At 43.6% G+C, this 21072-nt stretch overlaps 2 protein-coding genes across 2 annotated transcripts; one reads left to right on the forward strand and one right to left on the reverse strand.

The window, feature by feature from the left end:
- The first annotated feature begins 1638 nt into the window (after window positions 1–1638).
- Kel (Kell metallo-endopeptidase (Kell blood group)) lies at window positions 1639–18384 on the forward strand. Its single transcript, XM_051151533.1, has 18 exons — window positions 1639–1662; window positions 1943–2084; window positions 2367–2543; window positions 2956–3080; window positions 3390–3536; window positions 6473–6535; window positions 6614–6802; window positions 7449–7597; window positions 8345–8474; window positions 14032–14142; window positions 15279–15377; window positions 15573–15650; window positions 16086–16186; window positions 16331–16441; window positions 16589–16656; window positions 16870–17039; window positions 17366–17461; window positions 18145–18384. Exons 1-18 carry the CDS (start codon window positions 1639–1641, stop codon window positions 18304–18306), a joined length of 2142 nt encoding a protein of 713 aa, XP_051007490.1. The 3' UTR covers window positions 18307–18384.
- Window positions 18385–18982: 598 nt separating this feature from the next.
- On the reverse strand, window positions 18983–20520 carry Llcfc1 (LLLL and CFNLAS motif containing 1). The gene is made up of 3 exons (XM_051151534.1): window positions 20274–20520; window positions 20046–20178; window positions 18983–19486 (listed from the first exon to the last, which is right to left on the reverse strand). Exons 1-3 carry the CDS (start codon window positions 20307–20309, stop codon window positions 19311–19313), a joined length of 345 nt encoding a protein of 114 aa, XP_051007491.1. The 5' UTR covers window positions 20310–20520; the 3' UTR covers window positions 18983–19310.
- Window positions 20521–21072: the final 552 nt, after the last annotated feature.

Raw genomic sequence — 21072 nt, forward strand, 5'->3', positions numbered from 1 at the left:
TTTTTTGATTTTTTTTCTTTTTGAGATAGGGTTTCTCTGTGTAGCCTTTGCCATCCTGGACTCACTCTGTAGACCAGGCTGTCCTTGAACTCACAGTGATCTGCCTATCTTTGCCTCCCTGAGTGCTGGGATTACAGGAGTGCACCACCGTTCCTGGATCAATATCTTGCTTTCTACTCCATAAAGTCTAGACTTTTCTTCATGAATCCCTTGGCCCAAGTGATGCTCTAGCTTTGTTTTACTTTCCAAATTGCACAGTCACCATACCACATCCGTGTCCCTTCAGAGACTCCAAACTGCTGATACATGCCATTAGCTTGGCCTTCCTAATACACCCCATTTTGCTTATGATGGGGACACAGGGAACAGCAATGTCTTTTTTTCGATGTGGCTGCTGCTGAGGGCTCAGGGTGATTTGGGAAGCAGAGTTTGGTCTTAAAATTCCATCAATTCCTACTAACACTTAAGGAGCATCTTGAGAGATTATGAAGAAAAAGAAATACCATACCTGCCACAAAATGTTTTCCACCAACAGGGAGATAAGGGCAGAGTAAAGAAAGAGACTCAAAACAGCTTCATTCTTTTTTTTATAGCAGGCATGGGAAAATATTGCCTTCATTTTCCAGATGAGAAAGCTTGCTTACCTTCCTGAGGGTGTAAGTGGTTGTTTATTGTCACAAAGCTAATAATTAGCCAATTAGGGTCTGCTAGTTGGGTGATCTTTTTAATGTGTGGCTCTGACTACAAGCAGCAAGGCCATGGCTCACAAGGAAAAGCAATGAAGCATGCTTGAAAACAGTGTTGAACGGGCTTGGGATGGTGAGGCCTCCCTGGCAAGTGGCATTTGACTCAGGGGCTAAGGAATCCAAGAGATTTCAATCAGAAAAGAAAGGAGAGTAGGAAAGGATATTCCAGAAATAAAGAGACATTATGAACAAAAGTCAAAGAGTCAAATGCAAGGAGCAGAGCAAGGGCAAGATTGCTTGCTGATTAAAGACTCCCCCTCTCCTCTCTGAGAAGCTCTGATAAAGGAGGAGGTGAGGCCCGAGTGTTCCCTCACTGATAAGCAGGCTCCACCCGGAGGCCTACACTACACATTTGGGGACAGAGGGATAGAGTGGAAGAGGTGCCCCTTCTCCAGTAACATAGAGACTGGAGTGGGGGCAAAAAGGGGTTCACTTTCTGAAAATTAGTCTCTAGATATTACACTTGGAGCAAAACCAGAGGAGATTCTGGGAGCCAGAGAGAAGGAAAGACAAATGGCAAGTGTCCTGGCGATCCCTTCTGGAGACAGAGCCTAGTGTGGGGTTTAGGGTGGCTAGGTCAAATTACTGTCCTCCCCACACACACTGGAGAGGAGGAGGGAATTGGAAGCATCCAGAATAGAAAAAGAGAAAGGCAAGGGAGGGCATGAAGGAAGGTGGGCAAACTTGAGCCTCTAGGGAAGTGGCTCATTCTGGGAACTGCCTTGAGATGAAAACGTGGGGAGAGGGAGGACCAAAGTGGCTCGAAAACGCTGTTTTTAATACAACCTTCCTTTCGGCAAGCAGCTTCTCTCTTCTCCTCCTCCCGCCACTTACTTCAGGAGGAGAAGGACAGAGTGGGGGATAAGCTGAGGAGAAAAGACAAGCCAGTAGAATGGGACGTCCATGGAACCAGGAGGTAAGTGGCCTCTACCATGACACGGGAGTCATCTCTTCTATCTCTAAAGTCCTACAACCCTGTTTGATCTTTTTTTAAAAATTAATTTCTGTCATGTGTACTAGAGGGCGGGCTTTTAGGGAGAATAAACAGAATTATCTCTGTGCAAAGGGACAAAAGCACTAACACCGTTACCCCCTTCCCATTATCTCCTCTTTGTTCATCCCAAACTTCTTAGTCTTGTTTTTCTTTTTCTTTCTTGTTTTTTTTTTTTTTTTAAACCTCTTGTTTCCCCCACTAGAGATCTCCAGAAGAGGGACTTGACACTGAATGCAGCCGACAGTGGGCAAGAGCCAGACGGGTGCTGATAGCAGTCCTGCTTTGTGGCCTGCTCCTTGGTTCTTCCGTGTTTTGGGTGTACATCTTCCAGAACTGTGGTCCTCGTAAGGAAGATCCTGGAACACCCCTGACCAGGCAGCCCTCCTTCACATAGACTGGTCTAGGCCCCTGAGTCTCCCGCCCCATGACTTACTTCCTCCTATGCTCAGGTTCCATGAGGATCCAGACTGTTCTCTTTCTGACTCCCACAGCAGGCTACCAGTCAGAGGACATCCTTCTTACCTTTGTCCCTCCGTTATGGCTCCCTAGAAGTCCTCTGCCAGCCCCTGGGGGGAGCCCTTGTTCAGTTTGCTCTTCTTTTCTCGCTCTGAGCTTTTGTTTTGCAGGTCTATGTGAAACAGCTGTGTGTTTAGATCTCCTAGCTTATTACTTGGCCTCTGGAAACAGAAGTGTGTCCCCCTGCACTGACTTTTTCAGCTTTGTCTGCCAAACAGCCAATGGGACCAGTGATTCTTTCCAGGCTCTTACAGAAGAGAACAAGAGCCAACTGTGGAGACTATTGGGTGAGGACATAGGTTGGCAGAGTCTCTGGGCAAGTAGACAACTGAGTCTCAAGTGATACTGATAGTTGTAAATTCTGCACAAGTAGAGAAAACTTCCCTTCCACTACTGTCAAAGATTCTTCTTTAGTTACATGATGATTGCACTTATACTTTTTCTTTTCTTCTACCTCTTTTCCTTTCTTGTTTCCCTTTCTGCATTTTATTTATTATCCTTATCATCTTTTGTGTCTATACTCCATATCTACCCTGTTGTCAAGTTGAAACTTTAAAACCTGGAAGCTCCCCCCCATTTTTCTAAGCTTGATTTTCTTCTATATCCCTATTGGAAGTTTCCTGAACATCCCTGTTTCCATCTTCTGTTTGCCTCTGTACCAGTATCCACTCCATCAGTTCTCCTGTGTTTCCACTCTAGAGTCCCCAGGGTCCTGGAACCTAGGTTCCGGACAGGAGAAAGCCTTCCAATTCTATAACTCCTGCATGGACACAGATGCCATTGAAGCTTCAGGGGTGGGTCCACTCAAACAAGTTCTTGAGGAGGTGAGAAAAACTGAGATGTCAACATCTCTAACTAAGTAATTCATATGACCAATGCATACTTGAGGGCTGCTGTGATTTTCCTATAATGCAGGGCTCTTTCTTAGGGATTCCAAGTTACAGAAGGGAGATAGAAATGGAAATACTCTCTGAAGAATTGAGACTTAGAGTAGAGAAAGAAATAGGAGGCCTAGAGGTATCAAAGTGCTCAGAAACAAGCAGCAAGTGGATGTGAGAAGGAAGGGAAGATGAACACATTGGGGGATGGGGCTGACGGGTCCCTAGGTTCAATTCTGTCTCTCTTCTATGAAGCTTGGAGGCTGGCACATCTCTGGCAACTGGACTTCTTTGGACTTCAACCAAACTCTAAGGCTCCTGATGAGTCAGTATGGCTACTTTCCTTTCTTCAGAGCCTATCTGCGACCTCATCCAGCCCCTCCCCACACACCAATCATCCAGGTGAGGCAAAAACTGGCAGAATCACAGTTTCTCCTGAGTCTCTAACTCTAGGCTATCACTGCTTACAAAAGATATTTAGAGCTGAGAGATAACACACAGATGCAATGTAGGGCACAGCCCTATCTTAAGGGAAAATTAGTACTGCAAGGATCAAGGCTACTAGGTGGGGAGGGGGAGGTATAGCAGGACCAGCTCTGTGAAGAGTGAAGTAAAAACTTTCAGCTTTCTTTATTGCAATATGGATTTCTCTTAGTCATTCTCTTTCCAGAAGTGCCCTTCTCTTATTTACTCTTTATTTTCCCTAAGGCACCTTTATAAACTTAATAGCTAAAAGCCTGTCATTTTAATAGATCATGCACTCATCAAGACAGGCCCCTTAATCCTTAGCCAAGCATCTGTGATCTAACCCCTACACTTAGCTCCTGTTATCTGTCTCCCCCTTATACTCTATGTTCTGCTGACTCACATGCAGTGACAAAATTTTTCCTCTTCTGTTTGCATATGCTGCTTTATTGCCCGTAAAAATCCTGAGAGACTGCTATGTGTTTTCAGATATTAGCCTTGAGAGTGTCCTTCAGTAACCCTTCCCTGACACACTGGTTACAATTTAGGCGAAGTCCCTCTGTCACCCATTTAAATCTCTCAGCATTTAATACTCTGAAAACCTGTGGCCTCAACAGACTACAGTTCTCAGAAACTAGTGTCCACTACTAGGTGCGTTTATACATAAATTAATAATGGAAACATCACTGGTGTGGTAAGCACTGGAGTGTTCTATATTTGCCTCTGAATTCCACACCTTTGTATAGAGTACTGTTTCAAGAAAATGTGACCACCAGTATGAGGTATTCTAAGATATGGCTCTGACATGAGCATTCATAAGTTTAACTATTACAGTTTGGTGGGATTAGCTAAAATCTGAACTGCTTAAGGACAGATTTAGAGAGGAGGCCACCAAATGGAGCCTTGGGATATGGTTAATTATCTGAGTGGAAAAAAAAAAAAAAGAAACTAAAAGATACCATAAAAGAGTGACAGGGAGCCAGCCTGATCTAAAAAAAAGTGAGTCCAGGACAACCAAGGCTAGGTAAAGAAACCTTGTCTAGGAAAAAAAAAAAAAAAAAAAAAAAAAAAGAGGTGGCAGGGGGAGGGAAATTCTGAACTAAGGAAAGTATTTGGAATGCTGTGGCTCCTGCAAAAGTCAGTGAGAGGTTGGCCTAGAGGTTAAGTAGGAAGGACTAGTGGGAATGAAAATAGGACACTGGGCCTCATTATTGTTGGCCCAGAATGTCAAGAAGAGTTGGTGACTATTAACACATGGCAGGGGTCGGAGGAGAGGAGCTACTGACACCTTTCAGATTTACCATGACTCTGTGTAGAGTTCAAATAGAATCAGCGTTGGAGCAACCTGAGGCAGCTAAAGATTCTAACTCAACGTATTTACGTTGCATGAATGATAACAAAAACGGAAAATAAGAGCTGAGTATGAGAATATGACCCATTTCAACACACCGTTGATGGTCCCAGGGACTTTCCAAGGCTTCTAGGGTAGAAAATAAAGAAGGTGGGACAAACACTGAGTCAGTGCCAGTCTTTTAGAGTAAGTTTAGCCATAGAGGGTGGATTTCAGGGTGCCCACGAGGTGCTGAAGCAAGAGAAGCAAAGGAGTAAGGGGAATTATGGAGATGGAAGATAGACCACCATGGGAGGGATCACAGAGATCCCAGGAAGAACTGGCTACAGGAGAAAGGAACAGAGCAGAGAAGAGGAAGGCACCGTTGAAAGCTTGCAGCTAGTGCTCCCCCTCAAAAAAAGGTGTGTAAGTGGGAAGAGATTGTAAGTGGACAGCAAGAGGACAGTAAAGAAATTGAGAAAATGGGCAAGGATTCCTTTCTTTCTCTTTAAACTTTGGGCATAAAATGTAATAAAGATGGAAGAAAGTAAATAGGTCAGTGGGATTGGGCTGTTGGGGTGGGATATTGAAGTCAAAAGAAAGAAAGCAAAGAATGAATATAAATATTCTCTGAAACAAGCTTACACTAGGACATGGACACTTGCTTGGAGTGCAAAGTTTAACTGATCCCCTACATATAGTATCAATAGAAATGGTATTTTAATATAAATGTTTTTTAAAGTATAAATTAATGTAAAATTTATGATGAACAAACCATCAAGTTTTCATTTATTTGTAGTTCTAACAATATAATTTTTCCACAATTAAGCAAAACTGTTGGCGGTCTTTAAAAAACAATTTTAATTTTAAAATAGAATAAAGTAGATTGTGGGATTTGGTGCTAGAGATTGGATCAAGGGCTCATCTGTGATAGGCAGCTACTCTACTGTAGAACCATGCCACAAGCTCCTGACACTATAGAATTCATTTTAAAAATTCATAAGCAAAGTGTTGATGATTTATTCATGATGGATTTTTCTGCATTAATTGTGATTTTAAAATATGTATTAAAATATTCATTTAGCCAGGCAGGGTGACACACACTTATACTTCCTGTGCTTGAAGGAGGCAGAGGCAGGTGTGTCTCTGTGAGAACGAGGACAGCCTGGTCTACAAAGCAAGTCCAGGACAGGCAAGGCTACACAGAGAAACAAACAAACAAACAAACAACAACAATGTGCATCTTCTTACTGAGTGTGAATACTTTTTAATAAGTGCACTGGACATGGGTACCCCACATCCTTGGTTTTAAATCCACACTGTCACAAAGAATAGTTTCCTCTAAACAAATCTATGTGTTCCTCTCTTGCTGAGAAGCTCAACATTTGCATGCAAAGACTTGCCCCAGTCCCTTTCTTCTGTTCACTCCATCCTCTCATTTCTTTCTTATCATCCCATCTCCCATGGTAGCTGCCCTACCTTCCCACGCCTACCCTCTCCATCCCCTATATGCCCACTTCTCTCCAGTCTCTCTTGTGTCTAGATAGACCAGCCGGAGTTTGGCATTCTTCTTCAGCAAGGGCAGGAACAGAAGGTCTATGCCCAGGTAAGATGCCACACAACCAACTCCCCATCCCCAAGTGAAAGGCTTCTAGCTTCTGGGACTAAGATTACCCTACTCTAGGTCCTGCGGGAATATGTGACTTACCTGAAGCGACTGGGAACTTTACTCGGAGGTGACCCAGAGAAAGTCGAGCAACATGTCTCCTGGTCCCTCTCCTTTATGTCACGGCTGTTCATGTTTCTGAGGCCACTGGAGCAGCAGCGAGCACAGGACAAGCTCTTTCATGTGGTTACTATTGGTGAACTGCAGGTGCCTAGAACTGAAGGCCTGGGGAGTCTGTGCTTGATGGCCTCTCAAAAACGTTCTCGTTTTTGTCTTCTTCCTTCTACTATCACGAATTCTTTCACTTTAAAAGCACATGTATTTAGCCGGGCATGGTGGTGCATACCTTTAATCCCAGCAGTCAGTGAAGAAGAGGCAGGAAGGTCACTGTGAGTTTGAGGCCAGCCTGGTCCACAAAGCAAGTCCAGGACAGCCAAAGCTACACAGAGAAACCCCGTCTCAAAACACACACACATACACTCACACACATACACATACACACACAAACACCACAAACACACATGCACACACGTATGCACTTATTTATTTATTTATTTATTTATTTTGTGGAATGCTTGTCAGGAACATGCCAAAATATGGGTACCAAATTTTGGGAGTTGGATTCTTGTTTTCAATCATACAGGCTGGGAGACTGAACTCATGTGGTCAGAATTAGTGCAAGTGTCTGTAACCATTGAACCATCTAGTTGGTCTCTTCCTTTCCTTTCAATTTGCCCTTAACTCTAGTCTTCTCCAATCCTTTCCCTAGCACACCGCCCCCTTCTTGATTCCCTCTCTTTCCCTTCCTTCTGGTGTCCTTTCATGCTCCTCAGCTTTGTGTCCTTTCTCTAAGGAAATGGCCCCAGCCATCGACTGGTTCTCCTGCTTGCAAGCAACATTCACACCGATGTCTCTGAGTCCCTCCCAGACCCTTGTGGTTCATGACCTAGACTACTTGAGAAACATGTCACAACTGGTAGAAAAAGATCTGCTGGCAAACAGGTTGGTCCAGGTGGAGTTGGACAGATACTAGGCAGGGAAGGGGAGTAAGGAACAGGGACACATTGAGTGAGAAGCACCTGTAACATGGCGGGTGGCACAAAAGGAAAGATAAAGGCCAAGCATTGGGATGTGAGGAAGACCACATGACACATGAAAGGAAGGATATATTGGTGAGACAAGATGAAGTGTTTTCTAGGAGTGTACCGTCAGCAGCCTTTAAGGAGCTCCTGCACTATAGGAAATGCGAGAAAGCCCAATTCTGAAAGGCACAAGCCCAAGCCCTACTCTATAGACCCCAGTGGCAGCACTGTCTAGAAATCCTTTAGAGGGGAGGCAAAGCAGCAATAGTATGACTTCAGCAGCTTTGTATAAGTGTGCAGTGAGTGAGAGACAGCTGCCTGCAGGACCGAGGTAAGCCACGAAGCCAGCTTTGTCGTACTTAAGAACCTATCTTCAGATGAGCTGAGGTTTCCTGGTTTTAAAAATAGATGGATAGATGAGTCCAGTCATCTCCCTGCAAGTTCAGAAGGCAGCCTCTTTACTCCATTCCTCTGCTACTCCCAGAGCCAAGAAAGACTACTCTTGATGGCTTTGCATATATGGCAGTTGCATATATGGCTTTGCATATATGCATATATAGCAGAGAAAGAGCTGCCTACACGCATACCATGGTAGTTTAGTGAACAGATTATTCATTGGGGCATGTTTAGAAGCTTTTGATTTAGGTTGGGAATTTTGTATCCACAGGGACATGATGCAGAGCTACATGATCTTGGGGCTGGTCGATAGCCTTTCCCCAGCCCTGGACAGTAAATTCCGGGAGGCACACAGAGAACTGAGCCAGAAACTCAGGAAACTGAAAAAACTACCACCTCTGGTAAGGAGAGAAGGTGATGTATTTTCTATATTGGGGGGAAATATTGATATATTTGCAGAGATAAAATAGCATAAGAGAAAAATAGCATAGGAGAGCTCCCACCCTGTGCAAATAGGCAAGATGGGAGTACATCTTATGACTATAGACACCACCTGGCTACTTTCATGGCATTTGGCTGAACATTAGAGTTTCAACATAAAAGTGAAATTAAGAACCTTTCCTTTACTGTAATTCTTGAGCAATATGTTGTTTTCATAAACGCTATGGTTTGATGATCTGAACCTAAAGCTTAGTTAGACTTACTGTGATGAACAATATTTGTCAGGCAGTGGCCATTTAGAAGATCCCAAGTTTGGTGTTTAAGTGTGCACCACAGAGTTCATCCTTGATCCTGTGGGATGGCTTTGTTTTGTTACAAGCAGACTTAGTTGGTCAGGTCTTTGCATATCTAAGGAGAAGGGTATATAAAAAATATGTAGAACCAACTAATCAGTCAGATGCGTTATCTGAGATACACAGTTCTTCTTTCACAGAGTTCCTTGACATCCTATGTCAGAGCGTTTCAAATCCAAGTGGAGCCATCCAGAGCACTGGGCACATCCTTACTTCAAAGAAGGCCTCTATTTATGGTCTGGAAAGGGAATCATTTTTTTCTTGCTAATTTGTGGGTCATTTTTAAAACATCTTTAAAAATATTTCTTCAATACTGGGGAGATGGCTCAACGACTAAAGTGCTTGCCACTCAAGTGTGAGGACTTGAGTTTAATCCCCCAGTTTGAGTCAACTTTCAGTAGTATTGTCTGTAATCACAGTGTTTCTGTGGCACAATGAAGCAGGATAACCTCTGATATTCTTGGCCCAGTAGCCTGGTGTATACAGTGGCAACACGAAGAAACTCAATCCCAAACAACGTGGAAAGTGAGGTTTGGCACCTAAGGTGGTTTTCTGAATACTACATGTGCACCATGGCAGTTAATGTGCGCTCTCTCTCTCTCTCTCTCTCTCTCTCTCTCTCTCTCTCTCTCTCTCTCTCTCTCCCCACCTCTCTCTCTTTCTTCCCTCCTTCCCTCCCTCTCTCCCTCCTCTTCAGATTTATAAAAGGAAAATGTTCTCACTGAGGTAGAGATATAGCCATCGATTATTTATGGTTTATAAAAGCCTAGATAATTTCCTTTATTGGCTTAATCCTCAAAGTTTTATGATAAGCACAAATATCATTGTATGTTTTTATTTAGTTATCTTTTGGATTTTAGAGATAGAGTCTATGTAGCTCAGTCTGTCCTGGAACTCACTAGGTAGACCATGTAGGATTTGAACTTAGAGAGATCTGCCTGTCTCTGACACCTGATTGCTGGGATTAAAGTCATGCACTACTATACCCATCTCATTTTATGTTTATTTTAAAGATGGACCAATGAATATATGAGTTTGAAAGAGTCTGACTATAGTATTAAGTTAGAGCAGGAATCTTCTCGGGCTGTCTGGCTTGAAGGTCAGTGTGCTTCTTCATTATACCTTAGACCCTTCTCCACTGGGATGGTCACTCAGTGTGGGGTAGATTCACAAGACGCTGCTATGAGATCTATCTCTTGATCAGAGGAAGCAGAGCATAACCCCCCAGCTGCAAACTTCCTGGCAAAAACATAGCTTCCTGTAAGTGACGGCACTGTGGCATGAGGTCATGCCTTAGAAGGTATAAACATGCTAACACAGAGACTCATGCTTAAGGAATGTGAAAGGCTTACCAACCCTGTAATCATTGTCCTTTTCATTAGGTATATCACTGTGAAGTGTGTATCATGCTCTGCCAATTAATAGATGATGCCCTTGGAGAAGCTGCTTCTCCTTTCTGAACAGGACAAAAAGTGACACAGAGCAATAATGCTGATGACATCTGATAAGTCTTAAAGTCCCTATCAGGCATCCATGTACACTACTCAGTAAAGATGATTGTATTTAGCCTTCCCTAGAAATGCTCTGGAGTTTTTAGTTCCCATTTCTTAGATTGAGAAGCAGGTGTAAGAATGACAACTTCCCCTGATATCTCATTTCTCTTAGTGAGGAGTCAGGCTACAAACTAAATCTCCTTGGTTCATGAACCTATATTTTTAACACACTAGGCTGGATTGAGAAATAAATGGGTACTACAGCATTGGGTTAGCAAAGTCTTTCATAGAAAGAGTTTAAGATAGTTAAGTACATTTGTTATGTTCCATATGGTTTATGTTGCTAACATTTGACTATCTTAAGTGGCACAGAAGACAGAGCTGAGCTCCTAAAGAACGTAGTTTAGACAGTAGATACCCTCGGTGGCTCCTTAAACAGGGTGAGCATAGAAAGTTTGAATGTCAATAGGGTTAGCAATGTGTAGAGAAAGAAAGGAATTGCCTGACCTTATCTTACAGGAGCAATGCATGGATCATGCTGGCTGAAAGATAGTCTAGAAAGTGGGTTTGTCTTCATGACTCTGACCGAGAAGAAATTATGAGGCTTTTCATGCAAGGCTGTGCCCAATGCTGCTGCTGAAGTACAGCCTGGGTGGTTGAGAACCGGTTCAGCCAATAGGATAACAGTAAAGCAGAAATCAGAGAAAAGAAGGTCATTTCTTTTCATGAATTGGAACATTCAGAGATTTTTGTCTGACTTATATTTTAAAAGAACATGCTTCAAGGTAAACAGTGAAATTTCCTGACTTGTGGTTTAAGAGGTAACATGGAGTCAATGGCCATACCAGATTTCGGCCTTGATTTTTAGTTCCAGACAATGGTTATTAATTGCAGACTTCTGATTCACCTTAGGAATTCTAATGTAAGTTCTTATTTTGAAATATCAGTAGCTATCAAATGTGACTCTTTTTGTTGATTCGTTTTGAGAACATGGTCAACAGAAATGCCTATTAAACCAGGTTTTTCCTTTATGAGACTTGTAAGGCTGGATTTGGGACAAGGACAGCAAGATTTCATATTTGCCTTTGTGTAATAAGAACTATTTATATTCAGCCCAAGATCCCAATTTATTAAGGCAATTTAAATTTTTTGTTTAAACAAGTAATTTTATTTGCTTTTCTTCTTGTATCCTGGGTCATCTGCAATTTTACTCAGTGTTTCTTAATCCATATTACTATTAAGATCTTGGTAGAAAAATATTCAGTCAGGCTTGGTTTAGCTATAGATTCATTTCTTAATTTATATTTTTTTGTTTTTTCAATTTTTTTGACACAGAGACTTACCACATCACCATGATGGTTTAGAACTTCTAATCCTCCTGCCTCAGCCCTTCAGCTGCTAGGATTACTGGTGTGTGCCACCACTCAAAGCATGTGGAGTGTGTGATATTTGTTGAGTACCAAGTATTAAAAATTGTTTCTAGGCACCCATTATGTAAGAGTGAACAAAATAGGGAAGTTTCCCTGCCTTTGAATATTTACAGTTTGGGAAAAGAAAGATAATAAACTATGTGTGTTGGGTAGTGTTAGGAAGAAACGCAAAACATCAAATGAAGAAAAGGAAAGCAGAAGAAAGAGCAGTTATAATTATCAATAGACAGGTCAAAAAAGGTCAAATTAACTGTGAGTCATTCTTGTGATGTTTAGTTATGGTTCAATCAGACAAAAGTCCACTGATATTGTACCACCATTCCACATCAATTTCTTCATTTACTAGGACATGATTTGAGACTTTTCCGGATGCTTTCCTGATGTTAAGATAATGCTATCAGAGTGGCAGTGGAATTCACAGAATAGTTTTAATGGAATGCCAGTGGAATTTAGAATAAACAGTGATTTTAAGGAACTATGTCATTTGGTCTTCCAAATCTGTAAAAAAGGTAGAGCAAACATTCCTCTTGTTTGTACAGCTGGTCTACCTAAAGAACATGGGTTTAAGTTAATAGCTCATATTTGTAAATGGCGGATACTGTGTTTAAGGGAAATACTGTGGTAGCATTTAAAGACAAATTTAGTTTATTGGCAGGTGTCAATTGGTGTTTGCAGTAATTTATACTGAAAAATTAAGAGGTGTCTACTAGATTTACGGTCTGTAAGATATATGCATGCGTGCATTTGGATAAGCAAGCAATCTGAACCATCCTTCTTCAGTGATGCTGCTCACTTTTGCTTGGTTCACACTCCGATTTACTGCAGCACTTCTGTGTCCTGGGCTTCTGCTGTGGGACTCTCTGATATTACTGTGGCCCTTATCTGTGTTTGTAGTGTGCTCTTATCTGTGTTTGTAGATCCTAGTCTGTCTTGTACCCTAGTTTAATGAGTCCTTTAAGTAGATACAGTTTTATTATTTTGACTTTTTTTTTTTGTCCTCAGTAATGCTACCCTGGTGTTTAATAGTTACACATTGTTTTCCATGCCTTCAAAAACATTCCTTTAATAATTCATTACAGAATTTTATCTAGAAGTTCTTACACACTCCTGGGAGCTTTCTTGATTTCTATTATTTTTTTTACAATCTCATTCATCGTTTGTAGAAGGTATATCCAACCATTTTCACTGCCCTGAAATGAATATTCTGAGCTGGATTTTCTTACATTTGAAACATTTTTTCCATCCTTTACACTTCAGAGATTTTTCCATCCTCTGTTTCCACATTCCCTCTATCATGTGTCATGTCCACCACCCTTCCCTGTCAGCAGAGATTCTAGTTTGAGTGGTGCACTTGCTACTTAGTTTTGCTTTTACTTGTTCTAGCAGCAAAAGCCCGCATTTACTGATCTATAGGACTCTGCAGTATGACACACACACTCTAAGCCAGGGCATGGATTGTGTGGAGGCAAAGAGTTTCTCCCTTTGGTATGAAGGTGTGAGAGGAAGGAGTGTGTGATGGAACTCCTGGGCTGTGTGTGCGGTAGGTTAGGGCCCAGGTGGGTAAGTCAGGATTAGATATTCCTCCTCTCCTGCCTAGGAGCCTTCTGTTTCTCCAAGAGACGTGTCCCAAGGGACATTCATTCATACCAGTAGGCAACAAGCATAGGTCTTGAGGGGGAAGGGAAGCCTCTTTCTGCTAAGCAGCAATGAATATTGCCAGAGAAAATGATAAAGGAAAATTTGTGTGTTTGTGCTGTTGTTGTCACATGGATAGTATACGTGTGTATGTGTTGCATATGCACTTTTTTTTGCATATAAAGGCCTGAGGTTGGCATCAGGTGGCCTGAGGTTGGCATCAGGTACCCTTTATCACTCTCCACCTTTGGTGTTTGAGGCAGTTCTCTCACTGAACCTAAAACACTGACACAGATAGGTGGGATGGCAGCCAACCAGCTTCAAGAATCTGTTTTTCTCTGTATCACTCAAAGCATGAACCTTCAGACCTGACTATTTATATGGCTCCGGGGTTCTGAATTCAAGCTCTTGTATTTCTATGACAGGCACTTTAATACCTGAGTTATCTCCCCCTCCCTTGGAAATAAAAACTTTAAAAAAATCCATCGAAGAAAACATCCTTTGAGATGCAGGTCTGGGGAAGACTAGCACTGGAATGTGGTAAAACAAACAAACAAACAAACAAAGGCCTGGGCAGGTCTCACTCACTCCAGTATGTTTTTTCAGCCAGCCTACCCACGATGGATGAAGTGTGTGGAAGAGACCGGAGCCTTCTTTGAGCCTACCCTGGCAGCTTTGTTTGTTCGTGAAGCCTTTGGTCCAAGGATCCAAAGTGCTGTATGTGAGAGCTTTCCCCTGCCTGCAATCCTCTACCCATCCTAGCCAACACACCTTACCCTGGTCCTGTGATGCGCGCTCTTCTTTGTGTTGTGTAAGGAGGGAATCAGGCAAAAAAAGAAAGCCAACTAAGAAAACCCAGAGGCCTGTTCAGTCCCTTGGTCAAGTCCAATTAAGCCACAGGATATGAAGTATCCACAGCATGAATTAATGTGAACACCTTACTGGACTTTCCTGGTATCCTGTTTGTTCAACCATAAAACAAACAAACAAACAAACAAACTCCTTGACCTTTAAGGCCATCTCCATTTGTTTAAGAATTTTGAACAACACATGACATACCAGGAGCACAGGATGATGTAATCTCACAGAGGCAAATGAGCAACTTCTAAATGAGTGAGGAACTTATAAGCATTTTACATGTAATACTTTTATAGCAATTATTTTCCTGATTTACTAGGAAAGTGGATTTAGTCAAGAGTCTTTAGAAGACTTGCTTAACTTCACAGAGCCACCAAATAGCCATCAGGATTTGAACTCTGTCTGTCTGAAGCCAGAGTAATTTCTGATATTGTCACGGAATTCCTTCCAGCAGAAAAGAATCTACATAAAATAGTGAGCATTTGAGAAATAAGGAGGTGTGTGTATATATATACATAATCTCAGGATGTATGTCTTTCTATTGAGACTTCAACTTATTGTGAAGCCAAGGCCAAGGAACTTAGGAGATAGGAAACAGATCTTAATTGGGGGAGTATGAGCACAAAGGCCTTGAAAGCGTAGAAGGAAACAGTAGCTCCCCATACCTTCTGCTTTCTGAGAGAATTGTCTAGCTCCAAAAGAAAGTACCCATCAATTTCAGATATCCCAGTAGCAAGACACTGATTGTTATTATGTCCTCTTCTTGGGGTAGCCAAATCCCTACCCTCTGTGTGCTTGGCACTGCCTTAGAAACGCCACAGATTGTTATGCCCTGGATATTTGTGGTACTCTGGGAAAGGTTCTCTTCCCCTTTCCCTGACAGCTTCTGGTACCCAATAGACTCTTTAGAGCCAATGTCTCTTTATAGACTGCAGCAAGATGAGGGTTCAGATTGATCCTAATACTGTTTTCTTTTCCCTGACCTCATCTGACAGGCCATGGAATTATTTGCTGAAATCAAGGATGCTGTCATCACACGCCTCAAAAAGCTCTCCTGGATAAGTGAGGAGACCCAGAAAGAGGCCTTGAACAGGGTAAGGTCAGGACTGCAAGGCCAGGATCACAGGCTAATTTGGGGCTATTTAGGAGATAGTTGATCACTGGATCAAGAAATGGGGATGGAGGAGAGGGATAGGGGCACAGAGCACACGTCGGGGCACAGTATTAAAAGCTCTTGAGGGATTCTGAGGAAATGCTGGCTGCTTACAAATTTTTGTGTCTCTTTCTAGCTCACCCAGCTTCAGGTGGAGATGGGGGCCCCAAAACAGGCACTGAAGCCAGAGCTGGCAAAACAGGAATATAGTGATGTGGGTCTTTCTTCTTCTCAGTGTTCCTTAAGTCCTTGACTTTGTACTTCCCTGATGCAACCGAGTCTGCAAATCAATCCATTTTCTGTGGGCAATTCTGAGCCAACCTCTTCCTTACTCTGGTGCTGGATGGGTCTTATAGTCCAAAACTCTGGAACTTTCTAGGGCTCTTTTTTGTACATACATACATACATACATACATACATACATACATACATACATACATGAACACCCATGCATTCTGTGATGTGTCTGTTTGTTTGCATGATGATGCATGTGAATTCTGTACCAATATGAGGTGATCTTACAGCATTATTTCTGCTTAAATGTGGTTGCATGTATATCAGGGATTATATGTTTCAGTTTAAATATGCCAAGTACCATCCATCTGTATTCATCTCTGTGCATCTAAATGCCCTGCTGCCTCTTCCCCAGATACAACTTGGTCCCAGTTTCCTTCAGTCTTTCCTGAGTTGTGTACGATCCCTCCAGAGCAGAAAAGTTCGGAGCTTCTTACAGCCTTTCCCCTACCACAGGTATGAGAATAAATACCAGATCCCAGAAATGGGCTAAGAACAATGACAACAGTCACAAGTCTATGATGATGGTTGGGAGAGACTGCACTTGCCTGGCAAAGACAGTAAGTGATGGAGCCATATTTATGTGTGCTCTTCATACAGATGGCAGGAATCTCCCTGGGGGGTCAATGCCTACTATTCAATATCTGACCATGTGGTAGTCTTCCCTGCTGGCCTTCTCCAACCTCCATTCTTCCACCCTGGCTACCCCAGGTATGGACCGTTCTCTGAAGGTGAGTCTTTTGGTGGGAGATCTCAGGAGGCATTAACAGGTGTTAGGATGGATAAGACTTGGAGTTGGAAAATTGAGTAAATATTTTTGAGGGATCCTGCAAGTAAAACAAGACATTGTCTCTGTAGAGCCGTGAACTTTGGTGCCGCTGGCAGCATCATGGCCCATGAGCTATTGCGTATCTTCCACCGACTCTGTGAGTAATACGTATTGGAAGGTAGGGCCAAAGGAACCAATAGGGAGAACATCAAAGAAGGCCTTGGGGCGGAGGGAAGGAAGAGGTTGCTTCAAGGCTCCAGGAGGGACATTCTGAGAAATGCCACATGTTCCTGGGAGTCAGGTTAGTCTGTGGTATCCCTTATACTCCACTGTCCTTCACCAATTCATTCTCTCACTCCATTTTTAACAGTACTTCCTGGGGGCTGCCCAGCCTGTGATGCCCACGCACTACAGGAAGCATTTCTATGCCTGGAACGCCACTATGCTGCCTTCCCCTTACCAATTACACCCTCTGTCAATGGCTCTCACACACTCTTGGATAATGCTGCAGACATAGGAGGCCTCGCCATTGCATTCCAGGTATGCCGAGGTCCCCGTCCCTTCACTTTCCTTCCACTATTGCCCATGGAAACATAGTTGCACAGCTTTCTGCCCTTCGCATTCCCACTGAACAGATGGCAACTTGGGACCCCTTCCTACCCTGTAGATTCCCTACCTTCTAGAACATCTGTAGGTCTTCTGGTAAGTACCCTTTCCTCTTAGCTTAGACCAGTACATCTGTGCACACTCAGATAAGGCAGCTTAGGAACTTGTTGGGATACCATGCTATGTAGCTGGCATCAGACGTCTAAGAGCCCACAGATTTGAATACTATAACAAAATTTCTGTACCATACCCATATGTAGGCATACAGCAAGAGGATAGTAGAGCACAGTGGGGAGTTGACCCTGCCCAACCAGAACCTCAGCCCCTATCAACTCTTCTTCCGAAGCTACGCCCAGGTAAACTGCTCCCATTTCTCTCTACACTTGCTTTATATCAGTTAAGGACCCTATGGCTGATGCTAAAGGGATGTTTGCCCCCTGCTACACTGCTCCATGCTGACACGTCCACTGTTACACATCCCACTTTTATCTTTTCTCATTTGTCCCTTTGGAACCGTCCTTTAGATGATTACAGCAACTGGCTCCTTACCCTCCCCACAAAACAAGACTCTCCAATTCCAAGCCCCTCTATAAGCAAAGCATGTTTATTTTCTCATGCTTCAGAAATACAGACTATTTTTAAAGGCATCAACAACACGCTGGACATGTGACCACAGTACTCAGAGTCCTCAGTCCCAGGGCTGGTCTCAAACTGGTATCACTCCTTTGAGTACCTTGTGCTCTGACAGCAGGATGGCTCACAGTTCAACACAATAATGGCTTTCTTACAGAACTCCACTACCAAACCCTACTTTGGTCCTGTACAAATGGTAACATTATACAGGCAAGTTCCTTCCTAAACAGCTAGTGCCATGTTGAATGATTTACACATGACAAACTATCCGTGTGGCTCCTGAGAACCCAGCCCCTCCTCCTCTTTGTTCTCCCTAGTGATCTCCTAGTCCTTGTATCCAACCTGTCCCCTTGACTCTATGAAATTTTCTCTACTCCTTACTCGTCTTGACCATCTTCCTCCTCAGGTGATGTGTAGGGAGCTGAGCTCACTAGACCCTCAGGACACTCACAGCCCCCCAAGCCTTCGAGTCCATGGACCTCTCAGCAATACTCCAGACTTTGCCAAACATTTTCAGTGTCCGCGCGGTACCCTTCTGAACCCCTCTGCCCGCTGCAAACTCTGGTAGCTTCACTACTAAAGAGACTGAGATGTAAACACATGGGCTTGTTCTGGGCCCATCCTTGAGGTCAGAAGAGACTTTGTTCTTTTGATTCCAAAATTAAAAGCATGTATTTAGCTTCTGCTATCTCTTTTTATCCAGTGTGTGTGTGTGTGTGTGTGTGTGTGTGTGTGTGTGTGTGTGTACATTGTGGGCTCTAGCTTATGTCTGGACGTCAGGAGACAACCTTGGGTACTAGTCCTTGCCCCCTATCTTGTTTTGAGAGAGATGTATATTCCAGAGTATACACCAGGCTAGCTGCTCCTCTGGCTTCCGGGAACTCTTCCCTGTTGCCCTCCCATCTGTGTCAGTCTCACTGTAGGCATGCTGAGATTACTTATGTGGACAACTGCATCTGGGCTTGCAGTGTGTTCCAGAGACCCAAACCTAGGTCCTTGCACTTCTGCAGTAGTCATTGAACCCACTGAACTATCTCCACAGTCCATCTCTTGAAGCCTCTTCCCTGATACATGCAATTCCTAGAAGTCAGGAAGGATAAGAGGGGAAAGTGCCAAGAGAGGCTTCCTGGACAGTGGGAAAGCAGCAGTGGGAGAGCTGGTGGGTCTGAAGATCAGTCAGTGAGGCAAAGGCCGGGCGATTCAACCAGTCAGTTAGAGAACCAAGAACCACTCACAACTGTTTTCAAGATTTTATTACTATTGCTACTTTATTGTCAGTCTCCTCCCTCTAACCTGCTGGTTTAGACAAGGCTTAAGAGAGAAGGGTGTGGGTTTGGTTTCTTTAGCCCTAGGACATGAAATTCTGGCTTGAGGTGGCAATTAGGTGGTGTCAGTGGGAGTTGGGAAAGTGCTGTTGATACACCCTAAGGCCAGATGCTTCTTAGAGACAGGGAGTAGGGTATGCATGTGAGGAGGCATGTGGGAGAGGAGGTCAGAAAGCAATCACAAAGGGGAGGTAGATGTTCAAGTCCTCATGAACGGCCCAGACTAATGCCTCTACCTCAAAGTCTCTCATAAAAAAAGCATGATGCTAGCCAGGTTGAAGCAGAAGGCTAGATCAAAGAGGTGGTCCCGGATAGTTCTTGCCTGGGAGATCATGTCTTCTTGCTGCGCCATATCTATCACCTGCCACAGCTCACCTACTGATGAAGCCACAAAGTGTTCTTCAAACTGCTCTTGGCCCTGGTCTGGAGCAGGAAAGAAGGCCAGAGATGAGCAGCCCAAGTCTCCATTCTAGTCTGAACCAGAACTGAAAGGAGGTGAAAGGTGGATGGACAAGTGAAGGCCAACTGCCACTATGAATGCTGGCCTTGGCTGGAGAGAGAATGCTCTGTCAAGAGGGCTTTGCAGAGCTCACTTCAACCATTGCCCCATTTCAAACACTGGTGACATCCACTTCTCATACCGGTTCCCTCCTCCAAAGTATTGCACTATTTGGGGAGTGAGGGACACCTTCAAACATGAAGGCAAAGGGCCCCTCTCTAAGCGAACACTCTACTTCCTCAGAAGCTTTGGACATTGCAGATAGCCTGTGCTGTGGCCTGGCTAGGAGTCTCTATAAAGCCAGATACTTTTACCTGCATCTATTATTTCATACTATGGTGATAGGAAACATGAGTGATCTCCCTCAAACCAAATCCACCTCAGACTGATCCTGGCCTGATCAGCTGCCGGAACCTGATTTCAACCAAAGCAAATGCTCAGTTCCACTCCCCCCGACCCATCCCCCGCCTCTCCTCTACCCACCTGCAGAGAATATTTTCTCTTTCTGACTCCTGTCATCATCCAGGCTTGCACTGCCCTTCAGAGTCTTCACTCCTTTCACTTGCTGCAGCAGCAGCAGCAGCAGCACAGCTGTCAGGAATGTTGCCCTGTGGAGCTGGGAGCCCAGGGATGTCATGGGCCTCCACTCCCGTGGTGCCTCTAGTCCCAAGCCCCAGGTCAGCACCACTCTAGACCCATCTCAACTCTTACCCCTTGCCAGCTTCTCTTTTCCTCCTTCTCTTCCATAGGAACTCTGACTCTATGTGTGCTGTGACATCACCGCCATGGTTCTAACCTACATTCTAGATCTTTGTGCCATTCCATTGCCAGACAGAGGAGTGGGAAAGGGCAGAGACTTCTAAGACAGCTGTAATGGGTCACCTTATAGATCACAACCCGAAAGGGCTCCAGAATTTGCCAAGTATTGTCATATCTCTTACATCATTGGATCTGCATAGTTACCTGTACTCTAAAGAAACAGCATTCTCATAGTCACTACTTAGATGAGAAAACATCTAGGTTCACTAGAAAAGCACACCTCCCATGAAAGTTCATCAGGCGTCAGTGGGCATAGCTGTGAAAGTAACCTTTATTTTCCAGATGTAATTGTCATCTTGGAGACTTATTGCCCATCCTAGGCCTACTCCTGGAAGCTTCTAACCTCCATACAGTCCAATCTATGCCTAGAAAGGTTTCAGCCTCTGAGACTTACTGCTGAATAAGCTCACCCTTTCTTCCTCTTATTGAGTTCTGCCTGGCTGGTTCAACTCAGCTGTTCTGAGTCAAACTCTTCTCCAAGCTGACTAATTCAATCTGACTTGCCTCAGTTTCCGACCAAATTGTTCTGCTTAGTCTCAAACTAACTCCAGCAATCTGCCGTTATTTTGTGGCTCCTTCTCATTCTCTGGCTCATTCTGCCTTCACTTGTGTTAGCTTGTTATCTCTTCAACATCTCTCTGTAAAACTCTCCCAGTAAAAACTGCCTGTGAATATGTACCACAGTTTCTTT

This window comes from Acomys russatus, chromosome 10, assembly GCF_903995435.1.
Source record: "Acomys russatus chromosome 10, mAcoRus1.1, whole genome shotgun sequence".
Taxonomy (NCBI): Eukaryota; Metazoa; Chordata; class Mammalia; order Rodentia; family Muridae; genus Acomys; species Acomys russatus.

What these genes read in the sequence shown, in the direction of transcription:
- Llcfc1 (XM_051151534.1), bottom strand. Translation starts at nt 20,309, where the DNA reads ATGGAAGAGAAGGAGGAAAAGAGAAGCTGGCAAGGG. An exon ending in AAAAGAGAAGCTGGCAAGGG is followed by an intron (nt 20,179 to 20,273) that starts GTAAGAGTTGAG and finishes CTGGGCTCCCAG; the next exon opens with CTCCACAGGGCAACATTCCT. An exon ending in AGAGAAAATATTCTCTGCAG is followed by an intron (nt 19,487 to 20,045) that starts GTGGGTAGAGGA and finishes TTCCTGCTCCAG; the next exon opens with ACCAGGGCCAAGAGCAGTTT.
- Kel (XM_051151533.1), top strand. Translation starts at nt 1,639, where the DNA reads ATGGGACGTCCATGGAACCAGGAG. An exon ending in TTACTATTGGTGAACTGCAG is followed by an intron (nt 6,803 to 7,448) that starts GTGCCTAGAACT and finishes CCTTTCTCTAAG; the next exon opens with GAAATGGCCCCAGCCATCGA. An exon ending in AAAGATCTGCTGGCAAACAG is followed by an intron (nt 7,598 to 8,344) that starts GTTGGTCCAGGT and finishes TTGTATCCACAG; the next exon opens with GGACATGATGCAGAGCTACA.